Source organism: Alosa alosa, chromosome 22, assembly GCF_017589495.1.
Source record: "Alosa alosa isolate M-15738 ecotype Scorff River chromosome 22, AALO_Geno_1.1, whole genome shotgun sequence".
Taxonomy (NCBI): domain Eukaryota; kingdom Metazoa; phylum Chordata; class Actinopteri; order Clupeiformes; family Clupeidae; genus Alosa; species Alosa alosa.
The window spans coordinates 3410862-3429515 of record NC_063210.1 but is presented as its reverse complement, the minus strand read 5'-3'; the positions used below and the strand labels follow the sequence as shown (position 1 = coordinate 3429515).

At 42.1% G+C, this 18654-nt stretch overlaps 1 protein-coding gene across 2 annotated transcripts in view; it reads left to right on the top strand.

Moving 5' to 3' along the window:
• Nucleotides 1-18654, top strand: part of tcerg1l (transcription elongation regulator 1 like) — an 85572-nt gene that overhangs the window by 52595 nt on the left and 14323 nt on the right. For both annotated transcript variants that reach the window (XM_048234142.1, XM_048234143.1), the window contains exon 7: nucleotides 14762-14887. In XM_048234142.1, the coding sequence (XP_048090099.1) occupies nucleotides 14762-14887 (126 nt within the window). The remainder of the gene's footprint in view (nucleotides 1-14761; nucleotides 14888-18654) is intronic.

Sequence of the window (18654 nt, the reverse complement as noted above, 5' to 3'; positions counted from 1 at the left end):
GCTGGTAGAGACTTAGCTTTGTAACTGTTCTTGAACTGTGTGTAGCAGTGATCCAGTGTGTTGTCACCACGTGTAGGGAAGTTAATGTGTTGAATAAATTCAGGCATGGACCGGTTCAGATGTACTTGATTGAAATCACCGGCCACAATAAGCGCAGCTTCAGGGTGCGTGTGTTGTTGTCTATTTAACACTTCTTGCAATTCTGAAACCGCAGCATCTGTGTTGGCTTGTAGGAATGTAGACAGCGTTGAATATTACCGAAGTAAACTCACGGGGCAGGTAGAAGGGTCGACAGACGATCGCTAGATGTTCTAGATGAGGCGAGCAGGACTTTGAGAGAACGGTGACATTTTTAGGATCACACCACTTGCTGTTCGTCATGATGCAAACACCGCCACCTTTCGATTTTCCAGATTCCTCAGTCCTGTCAGAGCGAGCACCTCAATAGGCTGCAGCACAGCAGGTCTTACTACTATATTGAGTCACAGAGCCAATCCTCTGGGGCATAGTGTAGCTAGGGCATAATTAGTCAAATAATTAAATGGTGACTGGATTTAAATGAACCGCTGCCTTCCAGCACGCTCACTCAAAGGCTGTGCTTTAATACCAGGTTAAAACAAAGGTATTTGGCTTATAAACATTGCATTCTACGCAGCAGCACTATGGTGGTTCCCATAACCCTTGAAGCATCAGAGGCCTGACAGGTCCCTGATGGAACATCAAAAGGAAAAAAGTACAAGAGACAGGAGACAGAGCGGGATACTATTTGTCATGTGGGGATGAACTGAGATAAGACTCAACCATAATTCATAATTTCCAGTCTTCACCATAAGTGTGAATATATAATATATACATTTTCCACTCTTCAAATCAGTTAGTACAAGTTTTAATGCCCTAAGGTTATTGGAAATACTTCATTTACTAGACGTTATCTGAATTCATGGGGCAAAATAGGGATGGCTCAATATTGTTTGATGCCTTTTTCTGAAACAGAATAAATAAATGATGCTGTTGCAATGGAGGAAGCTACACTTTAGAATATGAAAAAGCGGTGAAAGTCTAAAATTGGGGGTTTGGAGTTAAAAGCGGAGCTAGAATACACTCAAGCAGTTTTTTCACCGTTTCACAATCAAAAACTTTTGTGGTTTGCTTACACCAGGAAAATAAGGTTTAAAGACACTGTAAACATGCAGGCAATTACGTGATGTTGTGTTCTGTGAGCTGTAGAGATGGACCGTATGGATCTCTCAGCCCTCAGCCATAAATAACTCTCAGCAGAGACTTGGGAGAGTTATCTGTTCCAAGGCAGCCGCAAGGTTGTTGCTTGAACCATGTCCATTAAGTCTTCTTCTCATGCACATTAGTGGTATCGATCAAGCTCCATTGTTCAAATGCAAATACACGTGACCCAGTTCAGCATGCATGGGAAAGGACCATGGATAAACGACTTTAATTAAAACCAGTGGGCACTCCTTTGTTGTCTGTCAAATGTGGGGCATCAATGCCCAAAAGCCAGAAATTAACTGTTGAGTAATTAGACAATGCACAGGCAACTACAGTATCGCACACTGCCATTAAACACATCACAGAAGCTTTTCCTAGGAAAGACTGCGATCATGTAATCACCCTGAAAATACAATATGACAGTACCTATCTACCTCAAAAGAAAGTGATATCACTGATGAAAGAATTAGGTTTGAGTCAACAGATTGCACTGTAACAAAGGAAAGAGAGGTTATCCTGTCATCATAGGGCTTGCAGGGCCTTACATCATCAAGTAGTTCTTCATAAGGGCTACCTACCAGCAGCCGCCCAAACTCACACCCATTTTGTCTTAAATGGTTTCTGTGTGTGATTGTCAGTGAAGGTTTTCATTATGAGCATCCTCCTGATACCCACTGCGACTACGCCATACCAGTGGGAAAAGTATGCAAATGTATGCTGCCACAGAAATATGAACAGAAGCAGAAAGAAATAGAAACACAATGTAACAATGTTCCCTTTGCAAAAATAGCTTTGCTCTGAATGTCAAAAAAAAAGAACTTTCATGAAAATAGATTTAAAAATTCTTGAAATTCCTGACACAACAGAGACGCCCTACGTGAGCCTTGGGTTCAGATTGAGCTTAATCACATAATTACAGTAGATCAGCCTATTTTCATCAGACATTCCTTGTGGGATTGTGGCTCTTATCTTGAATCTGTGCTGCCCTTTTAAAGAAAGGTGTTCTTCACAGATAGGAAAAGCATTGACATTTAGTGTAATTGACTTTCAGGACCCCTGTCATCTCGTCATTGTGTTTGCATATGATATTAGATGACAGTGCAAAACATATGTTTTCATAATTTGCCATGCTGTGCTCAATTATGGTCACATTTGCTGACAAATGTTTCGTTTGATGAGTCAAAATACAACACATACCTAGTGGTTGCAGTAAGTGTCAGTATTTTCCTGACATCTAAAATATATTACCTTAAAAACGTTGCTCTTTTATGGAACCCAACTATAAATCATTCATGAGAGTTGGTTGGCAGGGAAGCTGTCATTGAGAGGCCTAAGTGCATGAGCTCCGCTCTATCTGAGGCAACCCCTCACAACTCTAATACAAACTTAGCAACAGACACTTCATCTGAGGAGTTCCTGCTGCTTGTGTGCTTCCACTGTTTTCATAGAGCACACACAGGGCACAGGCCAATGGAAGCTAGAGAGTGATAAACAGAAATCAATCTGACAGTTTTCTTTGAATGAAGAGGGTTACATGCGGTCAAATGTTTTCTTGTAGTCACAAAAGGATAGTGTAGGCCTGGAAGGCATCACGCAAACAGCTTAATTAAAAAGCATAAACAGCACGTTGCCGCACCTAGAGATTTCCTGTTTACTATTTGCACAAAATCAACACAACAGGAAACATGAGTACTGTAGCTTTTTCGCATCTAAGGTAAATTTCAGTAATTATAACACATTGGGTGAGGGGAGGGGGGGCATCCAGCTAAATGAAAAAAAAAACATTTCCTGCTAGTCCTGTCTGTGTATTTCAAATAAGATAATCGCCAGACTGGTCTGTTCAGCTAATTGCCAAGTCAGTGGAGTCCTCTCTCCCTCTCTGTTGTGGACCATTTACTCTGTCTTCCCACATCACCTCTCCGCCTGTTGCCTGGGCTGCACTGAGGCTGCACTGAGGCTGCACTGAGGCTGCACTGATGCTGCACTGATGCTGCACTGAGGCTGCACTGATGCTGGGGCTGCACTGATGCACTGGGGCTGCACTGATGCACTGGGGCTGCACCGATGCACTGGGGCTGCACTGAGGCTGCACTGAGGCTGCACTGGGGATGCACTGGGGCTGCACTGGGGCTGCACTGAGGCTGCACTGAGGCCCTTTTCTGCTTTATGGCCTTCCAGCTTTCTATGATGTCCGCTGTTTTCTGCTTCCCTCCAGAGAGTACATTTCGGTTGTCTTTGTTTGTTGGTTGTTTGTAGTGCCCACTCTTTTTAATTGGGTTGTGGTCTAACACTGAGGATAAACATCTTATTTAACTAATAATATAATTCTGACAGTAACATTATAAACTAACACCATAATTCTAACTTATCTTCAGTTTTAGTTATTTCCTGCAACTTTAAACTTAATTTGAAGATACCACTGTCAAGGCAATGTCAAAAAATAGTTTTGTACACTATTCCTGTAACACTTGACATTCTTTTTATCTTATTTGGAGGCTTAATAAACTGGATTTATGGGTTTTTGGGGTTAAAGTTATTACCGAATAGATAGCTTGTAATAATTCAATTATTGCACATACTTAACCAAAGCCAAATTTCAGCGTGCTGCGCACTTAACATAATTGCTATCACATCATTGTCAATTGGTATGTGACTGGACTAAGCGTCCAATAAGTCATCAGTGTAATCACTGCTAATCAACGCCCTGCAGGGGATTGGCTAGGGCTTGGGCCAACTTTAAGCATGGCATCTGTTGGACAAAATACTAAACTGCACTTTTTCAACTTTGTTTCACATTCAAAATATGCTTAGACCATCCCACCCACTGGCAGTGTTAAGTGCAGTATATGTACACTAAACTCTCACTGTGTCCTCTTTTAACTTTGCATCTTACCCTAAACATGTTTGAAAATGATTTGACTAACAGCATGATCATGATGTAGTTCAAAATTGTTCATTATTAGTTGCATCTTGCCCTATATATTCAACCAACAGCACAAAAAAACATCCTTTGGTTTTATTTAATGTTATAGACATCTCTGCTTAGCATTAATTAATGCAAAATGTCAGAGGCAATTAGTGCACAGAGGTTAATCCATTATTATATGTATGGTGCTAAAGAGAAAGGAGGTGTGATGGATTAAAGGGGCCAAGATGTCAGAGCTGAGGCAGAAGGTTTGCTGGGCCACCCATTATGTTGTGCTTATGCGTGACATCCCCCAGGAAGCGATGCGTAGCCTCCCAATCTGGATTCAGGAGACACTTGCAGCTGGGCTATCAGCAATTTGTGTTTGTGTGTTTTTGTGTGTGTGTGTGTGTGTGTAAACAAGACAAGAAAGGTATTTTCACTTAAACTCAATATGTGCATATGCATGTTTTTTTGTATAATTATACTTATGTTCATAAATGAGTATCGATCACTCTGCACCCAGCAGACGGAATGCTGATGTTCAGCACACTGTTAATTGTCCTGTCATCTCTGGACGAGGGCGCCAGTTCAGCCTCAGGCACTTTATGACTGACACTAAAGGGAAAGCTTTTGAGCTGAGTGTTTCAGGAACACAACCCAGTGATTTTCTATTGTGCCACTTAAACACTTTCTTCAGAACACAATGCAATGCCTTTTCATATAAAAATGCATAAGGGATCTCCGTATTTAACTGCACTTTTTTCTCTTGAAAATGACACTACTTTGTTGTCAGCTATATTTTTCTTTACTCAGTTTATTGCTATATTATGCAACTTCTGAGTTAGAGCCACATTAATGGTGTTTAACTTGAAATGGTTCTCTTTCAAGTAAAGGTCATTTATAATGTGTATTATTATTATTATTATTATTATTATTATTATTATTATTATACATACCATATCTAATAACTGTGGCATAAGTTCACTTAATTTTTCTGGCTCAGTATACACACACTTGATTTATGCAGTCTATTCGTTGCATCAGTTATGTACTGTATATAACATACCACCCATCGTTGGCCATTATCATGACCAGCATAGTACGGTTCTATAGGTTTTGTCATTTCCCATCTGCATTACTGCCACATTCTTTAGATGCCACATTTCTTGGAATTACTTCCATTGGGGGCACTGCAATTGACATTTTCACTATCTCAAGACACACATGTGCCAATATCTTGTGATGTAAAGGTTCAAACTGCACTGCAACTAACACATTTCAATAACTGCTTAGAAACCTATGATAAGCGATTGTGGATGTGTGCATGTGAATCTGTGCAGTAATTCAGTTTGGGAACGGCATCTGAAGTGCACACACACACACGCACAGGCTCACTTTTTGAGCACACACATTTTTACACATATACACACAGACACACACACAAATGTTTTGCAAAATGTATGTGTATACTAAGCAAGAATTAGAGTTTCAACAACCATTGAGCAACCAAGGTGAGAGCATGTAAGACTTCTGGTTCACAAGCAGTTACAGGAGTAGGATGATGGAGAGAAGTTATAGAAGCATGCGTTATTTTCTTTGGATAAAACATGGCATTACCATGCAGTGGTGAAATGATGTACTGCTATTTGATACATCTAGTTCATGTTTAGCTAAGAATGCCTAAATGTAGAACTGTTGGAAATGACTGGAAAAATGTTATGCAATCTAAGGGTATGTGCAGACTTTCTGCAGCTCAGAGCTGGTTTTAAAGTTGAGAAATGTTCAACTTCTAGCGAAAAAACACCCTACGTCACGCTGTTTTTTGACAGCTGACCAATCACAAGTAGATACTTTGCATATCTGATAAAGATGCTTCCAGCTGCTTTTTGGAACAGAAATCATGCCAGATTTTTTTAAAACGTAAAGTCGGAATGTACCCTAAGTCATGTAGTTGTTGCATTGTGTAACTGTCAAGTTGCATGGAAATGCAATTGGCAGTCAGCAACTATTATTGTGAAAGTTTTGTCATGCAATTCAAAACCCAAAATTTAAGGTGCTCATAGTATACGGTGAGTATATATCTGGTGAAAAAGAGGTTTAAAAAGGCAACTCCTTCACAAACTCTGAAATACTGGAAGGGCCTCATGTGAAAGCGGTCCATTTGGTTAGAAACCTTCTACCATACAAAATGGTCAATTTACAGACCTATCCTGATATGTACCGGAATTTTCTGATAAATAATTAGCTTGTGAACTACAGTATGACAAAAAGATCTGGGAGCATTCAAGACATGAAACAATTAAGAAAAAAACTGTACTGATCAAAATACGATGTTTGATCATTTGTCTGGTCTTACTATTCAGTTGACGAGATGAATGACGTATTTTGCAACACCTGCATCTGCCATGTGTTTTGACACATGAATGACGAATGTCGAAGGTTAGCCACACTTAGGGTAGGGAGGAGAGAAATAGAAACAGTGCACAGTAACAAGAGCAATGATGGTGTCCAGAGGCTAAACACTTTCTGAGTTAATATAGTCCTCGGAGCTAAGGGACCAGGAGGACCAGTGGGGAATGATTCATGTATGATTCACTTCCAGTGAGTTTAGCATTCCAAATGACAGAGCCAGATATCTAAGCAGATGTCTGTAAACCAGATGGGACCTTTTTTTTAAGATCTAAATGCACCCCATGCTAATTTAGCTGGGAGTTATCGGCTTCACATCGCCCTCTGTGCTTCCCTTTTCAAAGAAAAGTATCCTGCCCTAAGGCCACACTCAAATGTTTCTGGTTTGGGAGTCAATGTAGCTTCTCCAAAGACATGAGGGGAAGGGAGGTTTGGGTAAGGCGCTAGGACTTGCGCTCCTTCACAGATTCACAACACGTCTACCCTCATTGATTCTGATGCGCCGCTCATCTTTTGATGCATCCTGGGACTTAACTAGGTCACATTTTTATTCCTTTGTTTCTTTGATACCCAACGCTCTGGCAGAAGTTTAAAAAGGAACCGTGTGTGTGTGTGTGTGTGTGGACAGGAATGGGCCTGGGTGGGCTGGGGTTGGCCAGTGATAGGATGCTGTTTTGTCCCTTTGACCAAGCAAGTTGGAAGAGAAAAGCTTAAAGTAAAGTTTGCTGAGGGGGCACACTGTGTTCAGGTCTACCATCTTATTTCCTCTCTGTCCTGAGACCGTGTTAAACATCAAAGTTTTCCTATCATGGAGACAGTTGTTATCATGGTCACATCATCTCTTAAAGCTATAAAAGCTATACATTGCAGCTTATTTTTGTCTTGATGTTGTCTTATTGCACACAAAGTAATTTTCTTTCTTTGTGTGTAGACTGGAGTTTTATGTTGGTATGAATTGTGGTCAGTATAATATGGGGCACGTATAGTATATATACTCTTTTAAATTTGAAGGGAAATTTGGTCTCTGCATTTATCCCAATCCATGAATTAGTGAAACACACAGCACACAGTGAGGTGAAGCACACACTAATCCCGGCGCAGTGAGCTGCCTGCATTAACAGCGGCACTCGGGGAGCAGTGAGGGGTTAGGGCACTTCAGCCGTGCCTACTGGTCGGGGTTCGAACCGGCAACCCTCCGATTACAGGTCCGAAGTGCTAACCAGTGGGCCACGGCTGCCCAACCAGTAGGCCACGGCTGCCCCATAACGTGTAGTGAGTGACAAGTAAAACTGGTGGTGTAGATATTCATTTATTGCGTTTTTGGATTTCATTCAATTACTGGATATAATTTATCATGTGTTCACATAACCATGTTTGTTTTTTGTCAAATATGACAAACCACATGCTGTAATAGCTTAATGCACTTAATGCATTTTAACTGCTATGGAGGTGTTCAATTCACCATGTTCTTTCCCTGGCCTAACTTTCTGTTTGTCTCCAAACTGAGTTGAAGTGAGATTGATTGTGTGCTACATCAACAACACAGTGTCATCATGGGGTGTGCACAGGGTGGATAATGAGAAGGTTTACTGCATCTCCTTTCCCCACTCAACTGATGTGGAATTCACAGCAGATAACTCGCTGCTTGATGGTGGGCTGTTGAATCACTGACTTTGCCACCGGCTGTTGCCTCATTGTTTCCTCTTTAAAAAGACAGTTCCTGACAGGATTTTTGAGGTTTCCTGTGAAAAAAGCATCTCCCTCAAAAACAACTGTATGGGGACACTCGTGAAATTGAATGATGGATCACTCTAACTATTGAATGCGAATTCTTGGGGAAAAAACTTCCAAAAATCTCCATTTTGATAATGCTGTCAGTTTTAAAGAGATATTTTTTGTAAGGGGCACAGGTGATGGTTTCAGTTTGTTGTCTACTGCTGTTGTTTTTCACTGCAATTAAATATTTGGATGTTTGTTCATAGATCTTCAGAGGATCACCTGTTTGGGAAACGCAAAATTATTTTGGTCTGAACAAGAATCTTACAAAATATAAAGCACACATCTGGGGGCTACTGCAAGCAAAGAAGTCCGCTGAACTTATCAAGATATGGAACTTAAGTTACAGTATGAATTGATTGCTCCATTTTAATTATTCATTGACAGACACTTTTATTCAGATGAGTTTGTGTCAGGGAACATTTGGAATAAGCACATTTGTTTTGTATAGGCTAGTCGTTTCCAGGGAATGAAGCAGAAAGCTTTGGTTTTATTAGAAATTCAGTTAATGGTTAGTGATCTGCATTCCTCCCATTTGGAAACAGGCTGTTGCTCTCTAACCTGTTTTCCTGGAAATTTCTTTCAGACAGAGATTCATACAATTGTGTTGTGACTGAGTGTTCTGTTCAGAAATATCTAAAGAAACACACACAAAGAGTCTCATCTAAAATTAGGATCCCCAAGAAATCTTCTGAAATGTGGGGTTTCATTTTTGACACTGGAGTACTTATAGTAACTGTCTTCCAATCCATTACTCCCAGTCTGAAGGTGTTGCTCTTACACCATAATATTTCAGTCCTCCTGAATGATCATTTAAGAATATTCTTGTCATGTTTTCTATAGCTGCAGAGCTTTCAGACCATAGGTTTTTGTCACTTTTGTTCAAATCTTTCTTTAACATCAAAATACCTTTTAACTCTCCATCAGTCATATCTGTGTGTTCATCCACCCCATGTAACTTGTGTTGTTTTGGTGTTCAAAAGCTGTTCTCCCCCTAGAAACCATTAGGCCCCTAAATTGGATATCTGTCCTTTTAGCTCCCCCTGTGCATGCCACAGTGACGGGGAAAATGTCAGCGTTTTAGAGATGGTCAGCCATAGGTGACCTTTTCGGTCTAACAGGTGTAATTTCTCAGAGCCTGTGGTCAGGCACAGGGCGAGCTCGTGTAGAAACATGGCACACTGGTAATGTTCTCATTTGATGTTGTTTGAGCAAATGCTCATCACTTTGTGACAGTCCTCTCCATGGATTACCTGTCAAAAGCACAGATCAACTACACGCTGCTTCAATCAAAGACCATCAGTCAACAACAGGAAAGCCCCTGCCAGTGTGAACAGGGAAATCATCTGCAACCACACCACTCGCAAGAGGTCAAGTTCAGACCAGTCACAAACACACAAATGAGCCATGTGGACCATACAGTAGTCTACGCATGAAGTAAAGCAACGGTGGGATGAGGAGTGCTGTCAGAATAAGCAGCAACACTCGTTTGTTCTGAGCTGGTGGTGCATCAGCAGGGCATGTCAATGGATCTGATGTGCTTTCCGTGCAGAAACAGGTCCGGTCAATTATTAAGTGATGCTTGGAAGGACAGAGAACTCTGAGTTTGTTGTGGACACGCCACTGTTAAGGGCACTTTGTTGTGATGGTCCATCGCCGGCATTACGCAGCCTTCCAGCGTGCAGGGGTGACACGAGTCAGGAGGAGGTGTGGACATCCCGCCGAGTCAGCGGCTCATTTGCACCAGTTAGCCTTGATGAGCTGCTCGTTCACACAAAGAGAATGAGATAGGTAGAGGATGAGAGAGGTAGAGAGAGAGCGAGGGAGAGAGAATGTCTGACGTACACATGTGTGTCCAGACCCTTTATCTTTGATCAACAACAACTCTTTTTTTCCCCCCATCTGGCTCTTTCTTCGCACTGTGGGATCTGACACCACTCCAATTAGTTTTGCAGGAACAGATTCACACCAGCCGCTGGAAGAGCAGACGCCGCGTGCATGTGGAAGTGAGCAAAGCTGTAATGAGGCGTGTTTGGTGAAGCGTGTCAGCAAAGTATCAAGTGCCCCCTTACACACACACACACACACACACACACATTTACAGTCACACACTCACTGTGTAGCTGTATAGGGTCTACAACAGTAACAGTAAGTTTGTGTTTGTCTGAGTGTGTATTTGTCTGAGTGTGTGTGTAGGACTGGTTGGGATGTTGACGGGGTAGACCAGATGTGAACCACTAGACGCAGAGCCAGAGCGGAAATAGAAAGCAAAGTGAGAGGGGAGGCAGAGGAGAGAGTGAAAGATTGGGGAGTCAGGAAGTGTTCGGGGGAAGCACAGAGATTATTAAAGGGGAGATTGGACAGGCTTTTGGGTGAGGGGTAAACAAACTCCATTTTTTTTCCTGGAGTGAGAGTCTGCAGACTGCTTGTTAACGACGCTTCATTTACTGGTGCAATTGTCACGCGTTTTTAACCATGGCCATGGTCTAATGTAACAAAGAACACCCGCTCAGTCACTCAGAGGGATTTGGGAAATGGGAAGACTTCAGAGCACTTTCTAACAACGAGCTGAAGTAGTGAGGAATGGCTTCCAGCACCCCCTTGTCACTCTGCAACACACACACACACACACTCAGACAAATACACAGTCAGACAAACACAGACTTACTGACATACACACACAGTTTCACCTGTCTATGAGGGTGTTGAGTGTGGAAGTGCGATTGCAAGGTGAGCGCCTGCTCCATCAGTCATTCTAGTATTTTCTGTCACTCTCTTTCTTTTGTTTTTCTTCCCAAGCTGGGCAGGGGACAAACTGCAGAGACCCACACAGATCATTTATTTTCCTAGCCACAGACAAAAAAGGACACATTTGGCCACAATTCTACTTTTTTTTGTCCATGAGAGGAAGCTATGGTTAAAGTTTCATTAACGTTATACCCAATCTGCACATTTGCGATAATGCTGTGAATCTGAGTCTCCTTCCCGGTAGGCATGGGGTATGAATTGTCATGCAGCCACAAGCCTCTGATTAAATGATTGCATCATCTCAGAGCAGTCTGTGGAATGCAAAGAGGGACTCGACTCCGCTAGCGGCTGATCCAGGGTCAGCTCTGGCCCAGCTCTGGTGCAGCCCCAGTGTCTATTGCTGCCTGAATCCAACACGCAAAATTTAAATGGATGTTCTTGTCCATATGTGATCGGAAAGTCATCGTGAAGCTCAAATCTAGACAGCCGTATGTTCACGTATGATGAGACACAGTATTAACGTATCTTGCAGTGCTTAATCATTTTTCATTTAAAGTTTGAGTTTCTCCAATAAACCTCCCAAAACAGTGATTTGCATCACAGGACTTTTGCTCTGCACATCTCTGTGCTCCTAGTTCTGTTCTCACTAAGTGCTAAGTGCCATTAACAAGACATCATTTGGTCCATTAATGTTTTCATTCCTGCAAATCATACAGTGCTGGAACCATTTACATGAATTATGGGAAAATATACTGAAGCATTAGCCTAGTCTACAGCAATTTTCCCAGCAGAGGCGAACAATATGCGTCAAGCTAATTGCTATGTGCTTCAAGTCATTGTTTTGGTTACACCACCTTATGATATCCACTGCATAATTGTCATCTAATTTTCTTTGGGTAAGCATCCGTTAAAATAAATACATTCTTAAAAAACTTTTAGCAATCAGGTGTACAGATTTCACAAAGCCAAAAATAAGGACGTTTTTGTACTGCAATAACAGTGATATCTCTGAGCAGAGAAGCTGTATCAGATACATTAAACACACGCCATCATTTCAGCAAAAGAGTGCTTGAGAGAGTGAAGATGATTGTCATGTTCAGGTCCCAGGGGTCTAGCTGACTACACAGCAGACACTTGCAACCCCCACACTCCTTGTTCCTGAGCCTCCTGCCAGTGAATTACTTCCAGCATATGTGCTCAGAGACGCCTGTTATAGGCTTCATCACAAGACTAACACCGCTTGTCGAGGACGACAGAGTTGTTTTCTCTCCTCCGCCCTGTCGTGCCTCTTCTCTCTTCTCTTCTCTCCACTTCACTTATACAGCGCTCCATTCCTCTCTTTATCTACCCTGCCCCCCCCCGCCCACTCTCTCCTCTCCACTCACCAGTTTATACTTTAATCACTTCACTTTTTATCTCACTTTGGAAGGAGTAAGGGGGTGGGGGATAAGTGGGATAAGTCAGATTTTGGGGGGAGGAGGGGGGTGGGTGTGTTACTCAAGTCTGTGACATGGCTTGAATTGAAATTTATATTCACCAGATGTGAGAGCAAGACTGGAGGAGAATCAGGTTAATCAGATACCGTTCCATTTGGAGCATACTTTCCACAGTTTCAAGAAGGAAGCCACCTTTGGACACCTCGCAAAAAAAGAGTTATTATAGAAAAAAGCCTACTCATGAGGATTTTAGGATGTGAGAGATTTCAGGATGCTGGTTTAAATTTCAGTTCTGATAAACAAGCTTTTCCAAACTGACAGGCTGTGACTAACATAAGCACATTTATTTTCTCTATTTTGGTGGGAGAATTGTTTTGCTTATTCCCATTCTATTTCCTTATGTCTGTAATTTCTATAGTGGTAAAGATCTCATTAAAATGTGTCAGCTGACACCTGCTTAAAAATAATGTACTGTACATCTGATGTAAGTGTGTTGTTAAATATGACATTTTGATGATATTCATAAATGGTAAGAACAGAACCATGAATAAATTATTGCTATCTAACAAACACAGCCCAGGGACTGGTACTGAATTACAAATCCAATCCTAATACTTCAACATCAATGAGTTTCTTTAAAAAATATGTATTTATATGAGAAGGTACCACATTATCTGAAGTTAAATGATGCTTGGTTCAGAGTTGAATATATTTTTTGACTTACTGCCATATCTACCTTTTAAGCATACATCAAATGTCTACTGAATGTTTTTTTTCTGACTTTGCAAACAAGTGAGATTAAAATTCCTTCTGTCAAGCAGCAGAATCCAGAGGTCGGCATAGAGGTGCCCCCAGCTAATTTCAAATGCAATTAACCTTTCCAAATAAAGCCCACTTATCTGAGGGAATTCAGACAGCCAAAATGAAAATAAAGGTTGAAACATTTTTGCATCCTGGCAAATGAGCTTCAAGCATTGTCAACAATTCCAATGCTGTATCTCATGTTGGCTATTTGGGGGTTACCCTGCCAGTGTGACTGCAGCCTTACTGAGATGCTCTTTATTTGTTCCATTACCTGCCGCTTGCCCAACCAATAGGAGACATGCTGAGAATTATGTGCAATATTTCACACAGGATGTCTGCATGGTTGGTTTATAAATGAGACATCTTTGTTGCGTGAAGTTGTACATTTTCAATGCACCGATTCTGTTATGTCAAAAATGTTGATATCTTTTTATTGATATTTTTGGACAGATTCAAGGAGGAATTGGCCCAGAATGTGCTGTTACAGATAAACATTTTATGCCACTTCTTATTATTTTGAACTTAAAGGAACATGCTCACATAACGGGAGAGCTTTTTTAAAATTTTAGCGTGTGTGAACTACCAACTTTATCATTATTAAGCCTGCACTCTGCTTTTTGTTTTAAGCTCATTATTGTACCAACCATCCTGTTGAATTGCAAATGATTATGCCTATGATTATTCTTTCTGCAATATTTGGAGTTTCTGAAATGTGTTCTTTGTGACTCACTGAATTGGGCTGCAAAGTTATATTAGTTCTGAGTGGAGAATCAGATGAGCAGAATGTGCATTAGCAAATCAATAACTCAGTTTTAACATTGTGGACAGATATGATAAATCACATTACTAGCCAAATGCTGTGATGTCTGATAGATTTCTTTAGAGGCAATGCATTACCACTCCAATAATTATATTTTGATTTACAGAAAATTGCAGTCACACTGCGGTGTTAGGCAAAATGAAGCACTTTTCCCTTACAAGCAGAATCTCACGTTTACATTTACATTTAGTAATTTACCTGGTGCTTATATTTGAGCTACAGTACAGTGTTACAGAAGACCTTAGAGTAATTAATCAATCAATCAAATTTCCTTTTTTAAAACAACAAAGTTGCATGTTGTCATCACAGACTAAACTTCAGAGTTCAGTGTTTGTTGAGTTAGAGTTTGTTCGTGCCCTTCCCAGCAGTACGTATGGTATTTCCATGCCTGGACTCCAGAGTTGTGAACGTGTACGATTATTACCCAGTGCATTAAGTGTAGGCCTGTGGCCAGCCAGACTCCCGTGGAGAGTGTGTCGGCCCGAGTGATGGCCACTCAGCAGGGGGCTCCCCTGGGTGCGGGTGGAGAGGGCTCCACGTTTGATGTGTCACCGAAGCTTTCATGTCCACAAAGGCCCTCATCCTGCCTCTCTCTCTCTCTCTCACTCTCTCTGTCTCTGTCTGTCTTCCACTCAGGGGTGCGCGCCACCTGGGAGGGCCTGCTGGGACCCGTGCTGCCGGCGCAGATCGGCAGGGTGGCCTCGCTGACGGCACCTGGCGTGGCCCTGGTGGCCGGCGACTGGAAGGAGCAGGGCCCGACAGGTAAGCTCTTTGATTTGCCACACCAGTCAGGATGTTGAAGGACAGTCTTGGTCTGATCCATTTTTGAAGTGAGCATCATTGTGGGATTGGGTTAGGTGAGGGCTGTGTGCTGAGCCCCCTGTTATGTTCTCTCTATACCCACGACTGCAAGGCTACCTCAGACTCCAACATCATAGTCAAGTTTGCCGATGACACAGCTGTGGAAAGCCTAATCTCAAACAATGACGATGCAGCCTACCACTCTAAGATCATCCACCTGGAGAACTGGTGTAGAGAGAATAACCTAGAGCTGAACACTTCAAAGACCAAGGAGCTCATAGTGGATTTCTCCAGGAAGCAGCAGAGGAGCTTTCTCCCCCTCAGCATAAATGGGGCCCAGATAGAGAGGGTGGAAAGCTTAAAATACCTCAGCGTCCACATCTCCCAGGACTTGTGATTGTCCCACCATATCAACACCCTGGTAAAGAAGGCCAACCAGCGTCTTTACCATCTCAGACATATCATCAACACCCTGGTAAAGAAGGCCAACCAGCGTCTTTACCATCTCAGACATATCATCAACACCCTGGTAAAGAAGGCCAACCAGCGTCTTTACCATCTCAGACATATCATCAACACCCTGGTAAAGAAGGCCAACCAGCGTCTTTACCATCTCAGACGGCTGAGTTCATCCTGAGTAGCATCATGGCTTGGATGGGGAACACCACCAAGTGGGACCAACTGGCTCTGAGGAGGGTGGTCCGTTCAGCTGAGTGGACCATGAAGACCTTCCCAATCTGCAGGACATCTACATCAAGCGCTGCAGAGTAAGAGCCAGAAGGACTGTCCAGGACCCCAGCCACCCTAACAACAGACTGTTTTCCCTGCTGCCCTCAGGGAAACGCTGCCATCTGCTCAGGGCCAACACAGAAAGACTGAGAAGGAGTTTCTTTCCTCAGCCCAGGAGAATGCTGAATGAGGACTGAGTCTCAACCCCAATCCTCAGCCCATGAGACTGCTGAATGAGATGCCAACACTGTGTGGAACACACTGCCACCACAGGTGTTCCACATGCACTTTCCTTTTGCTATGTGTGGTATTATTTGTTTGGGTTTATGTGAGTATTTTCTCTGTGGGTTATTGTAATAGTCTCTAACTGTGCTTAACTGGACAGGTACCTAAGCATTTCACTACTGGTTATATCTGTATAATTGAGTGAATTGAGTGACAAATACAGTGTATTTGTGGTGGTGGTAGATGGGGGGGGTGAGCAAACATTCTGTGTCAGAGTCAATTAAATGAATAGCCTATAGTTATACTTGCCTTGCACGAGAAGTCGATGTAAGTAGCTGTAATGTTACAGTGTGATAACCTTGACAACCCAACAGTAATCTAAAGTTAGCGTAGGGATACTGCTTCTTATATGCTTGCACATAACTTAATTAGAGAGAGAGAGAGAGAGAGATGAAAAGGATTTCATCCCATATAAATTAGTACAACATAGAAAATCATTGTGTGGTGGTCCATGTTGATATTGTGGTGGGCCGCCACAAATAAGTCAATGTATGGGAAGCACTGAAATAAAGTTGAAACTTAGTGAGGTTTTCATGGCAGAGATTGGTTTGAGTTAGCTGTAGATGTTTTAAAGGAACCGTATGTAAGAAAAATATTTCAATTAATCATAAAATGGCCCTGATATGTCACTAGACATTAATAAATCATGTTCATTTCAAATACTTATATCACTGACAACAGTAGTCCGGCCAGGATATTGTCATTTAAAAAGTGAAGTTGCAGCCCTCAACTGATGTTGATGTTGTGTTTTGTCATGTCATGTTGTGTTTTGGCCTGATGCGCCACCCTCCACCTATCTACTAATCACGAAGTCAGTAGTGTTTCGCCATCAGGGTTGGCAACCTCGAGTCAGGGGGGAGGGGGAGGGGATACACCGCTCTTCAGTATTTTGAAAGTGATTGCAGTACCAGTTTTGGCCACAATCTTACATATGGTTCCTTTAAAGTATTCTATGGTGCTCACTCAAATTAATTTACACCAGGTTGTCACAGTGATACTGAAATTAGCGATGGCATTTAAAGTCTGCATTTTACCCTGGAGAAACTAGAAATATTTTGAGCCACTTTGTCACCACATGAATAGGTGTATAAGAATAATTTGCATTCCATCTAAAAATCTGCACCTTTCTTATCAGACACATCTCAGCAGTTGTTTTCACACTCTTTATTTCTGGTCATTTTTATATGCAGTGAGTGTTATGGGAAGATAAGGCCGCGGCATGTGGTCTTCCATGTCTTTGTGCCGTAGTTAGCTGTCTGCGACAGGGAGGGAGAATCATTCAGCATTCTCTTTGGCTGCTCGGTGCAGCCCCATGGCTGCAAGCTGTGGTAGTGTTTATTAAGCCCAGAATGGACTCCCTTGTCCTGTGGTGCTGTGGGCCATATGCTTTTAGGAAATAGATAGGCAAACACGCTTTTCTGATACATTCAGGAACAACCTATTGATCCTATTTGCACAATGATATACAGCATTATTCAATGCTATAAAGCACAGATGAATGGCCTCTGTAGCTGTTCCACTGTTTGTTTTTCACAAAAGACAATGTAGGCACTAGCCTGGCATAGCAAGACACAAATTCTTTTTGAAATTGAGTCTGGTAACACAGCATTTGGGTTTGATTATGAGGCGCGCATGTTTCAACCTAGCCTAAAAAAGCCAACCCGAATTTACCCAACCCACAAAATTTGAGGATATCAAATGCCTTAATCACTGTTTTTTTGTTTGTCTATTTTGTTGTGAACAGAATCAACTCAAGCACGCTCAGGTGGCGTAGATGACTGCTACACTGTTGCTCATCTGTCCATCATCATATGAAGCCCGCCCAAATGATTTAATTGGCCCGAACACATCTTAGTTGGGCATAGAGACTTCTCAATGGAGCGAATCCAGACTGAAATAGATAGATAGATAGATAGATAGATAGATAGATAGATCGATACACTTTATTGATCCCTAGGGGAAATTCAAGTATAATTCAAATATCTGCCCTTTGATTTTGTGGGTGGGATAAAATCAGGCTGGCTTCCAGGCTATGTTTACACTATGTTTTAATGACCTTAGTAGAGTAACACATAGGGCTCTATTTTAATGATCTGAAACTGAAGTGTCTTTGCGCAAAACACAAGTGACCGGCGGGATAATTGACTGTTGTGCCCGACGCAAATCTAAAATGGGGTGATCTGAAGTAGCTACATGAATCATGGGTGTGGTTTGGTCGTAACATGCAATAAACCAATCAGAGCGTCATCTCACATTCCCTTTAATAACAGGCACGCTTGTTCCATAGCTGATTGCTATTATGGTGGAATATTTGCCTAACCTGACTCTCGCCAGATGAATTTCGTTCCGCCTAGCTCCACTCATCCATCTGGGACCAATCCATTGGAGTGTTGCTTCAGAAGGCTGGGCCTAATCAAAAAATGCTTGCATATGATTGAAAAAGCCACTTGTCCGTCATCTATTGACGTGCTACTTCAACCACTCACATCGAAGCCAACCCGTGACGCTGATAACAGTCTCACAGTCGCTTCTACGCTATGTCACATCTATGAAACTCCCGCCCTGCGTCCTGATTGGCTGTACCATAAAATCGGTTGCAGAAATCACTCTCAATGGAAGAGGTCCCAGATGGATGTGAGTGAAGCTAAGCGGAGCTAAGGGGAACGAAATTCATCTGGCGAGAGTCAGGTTAATATTTGGCAGGCGCAGCCAGG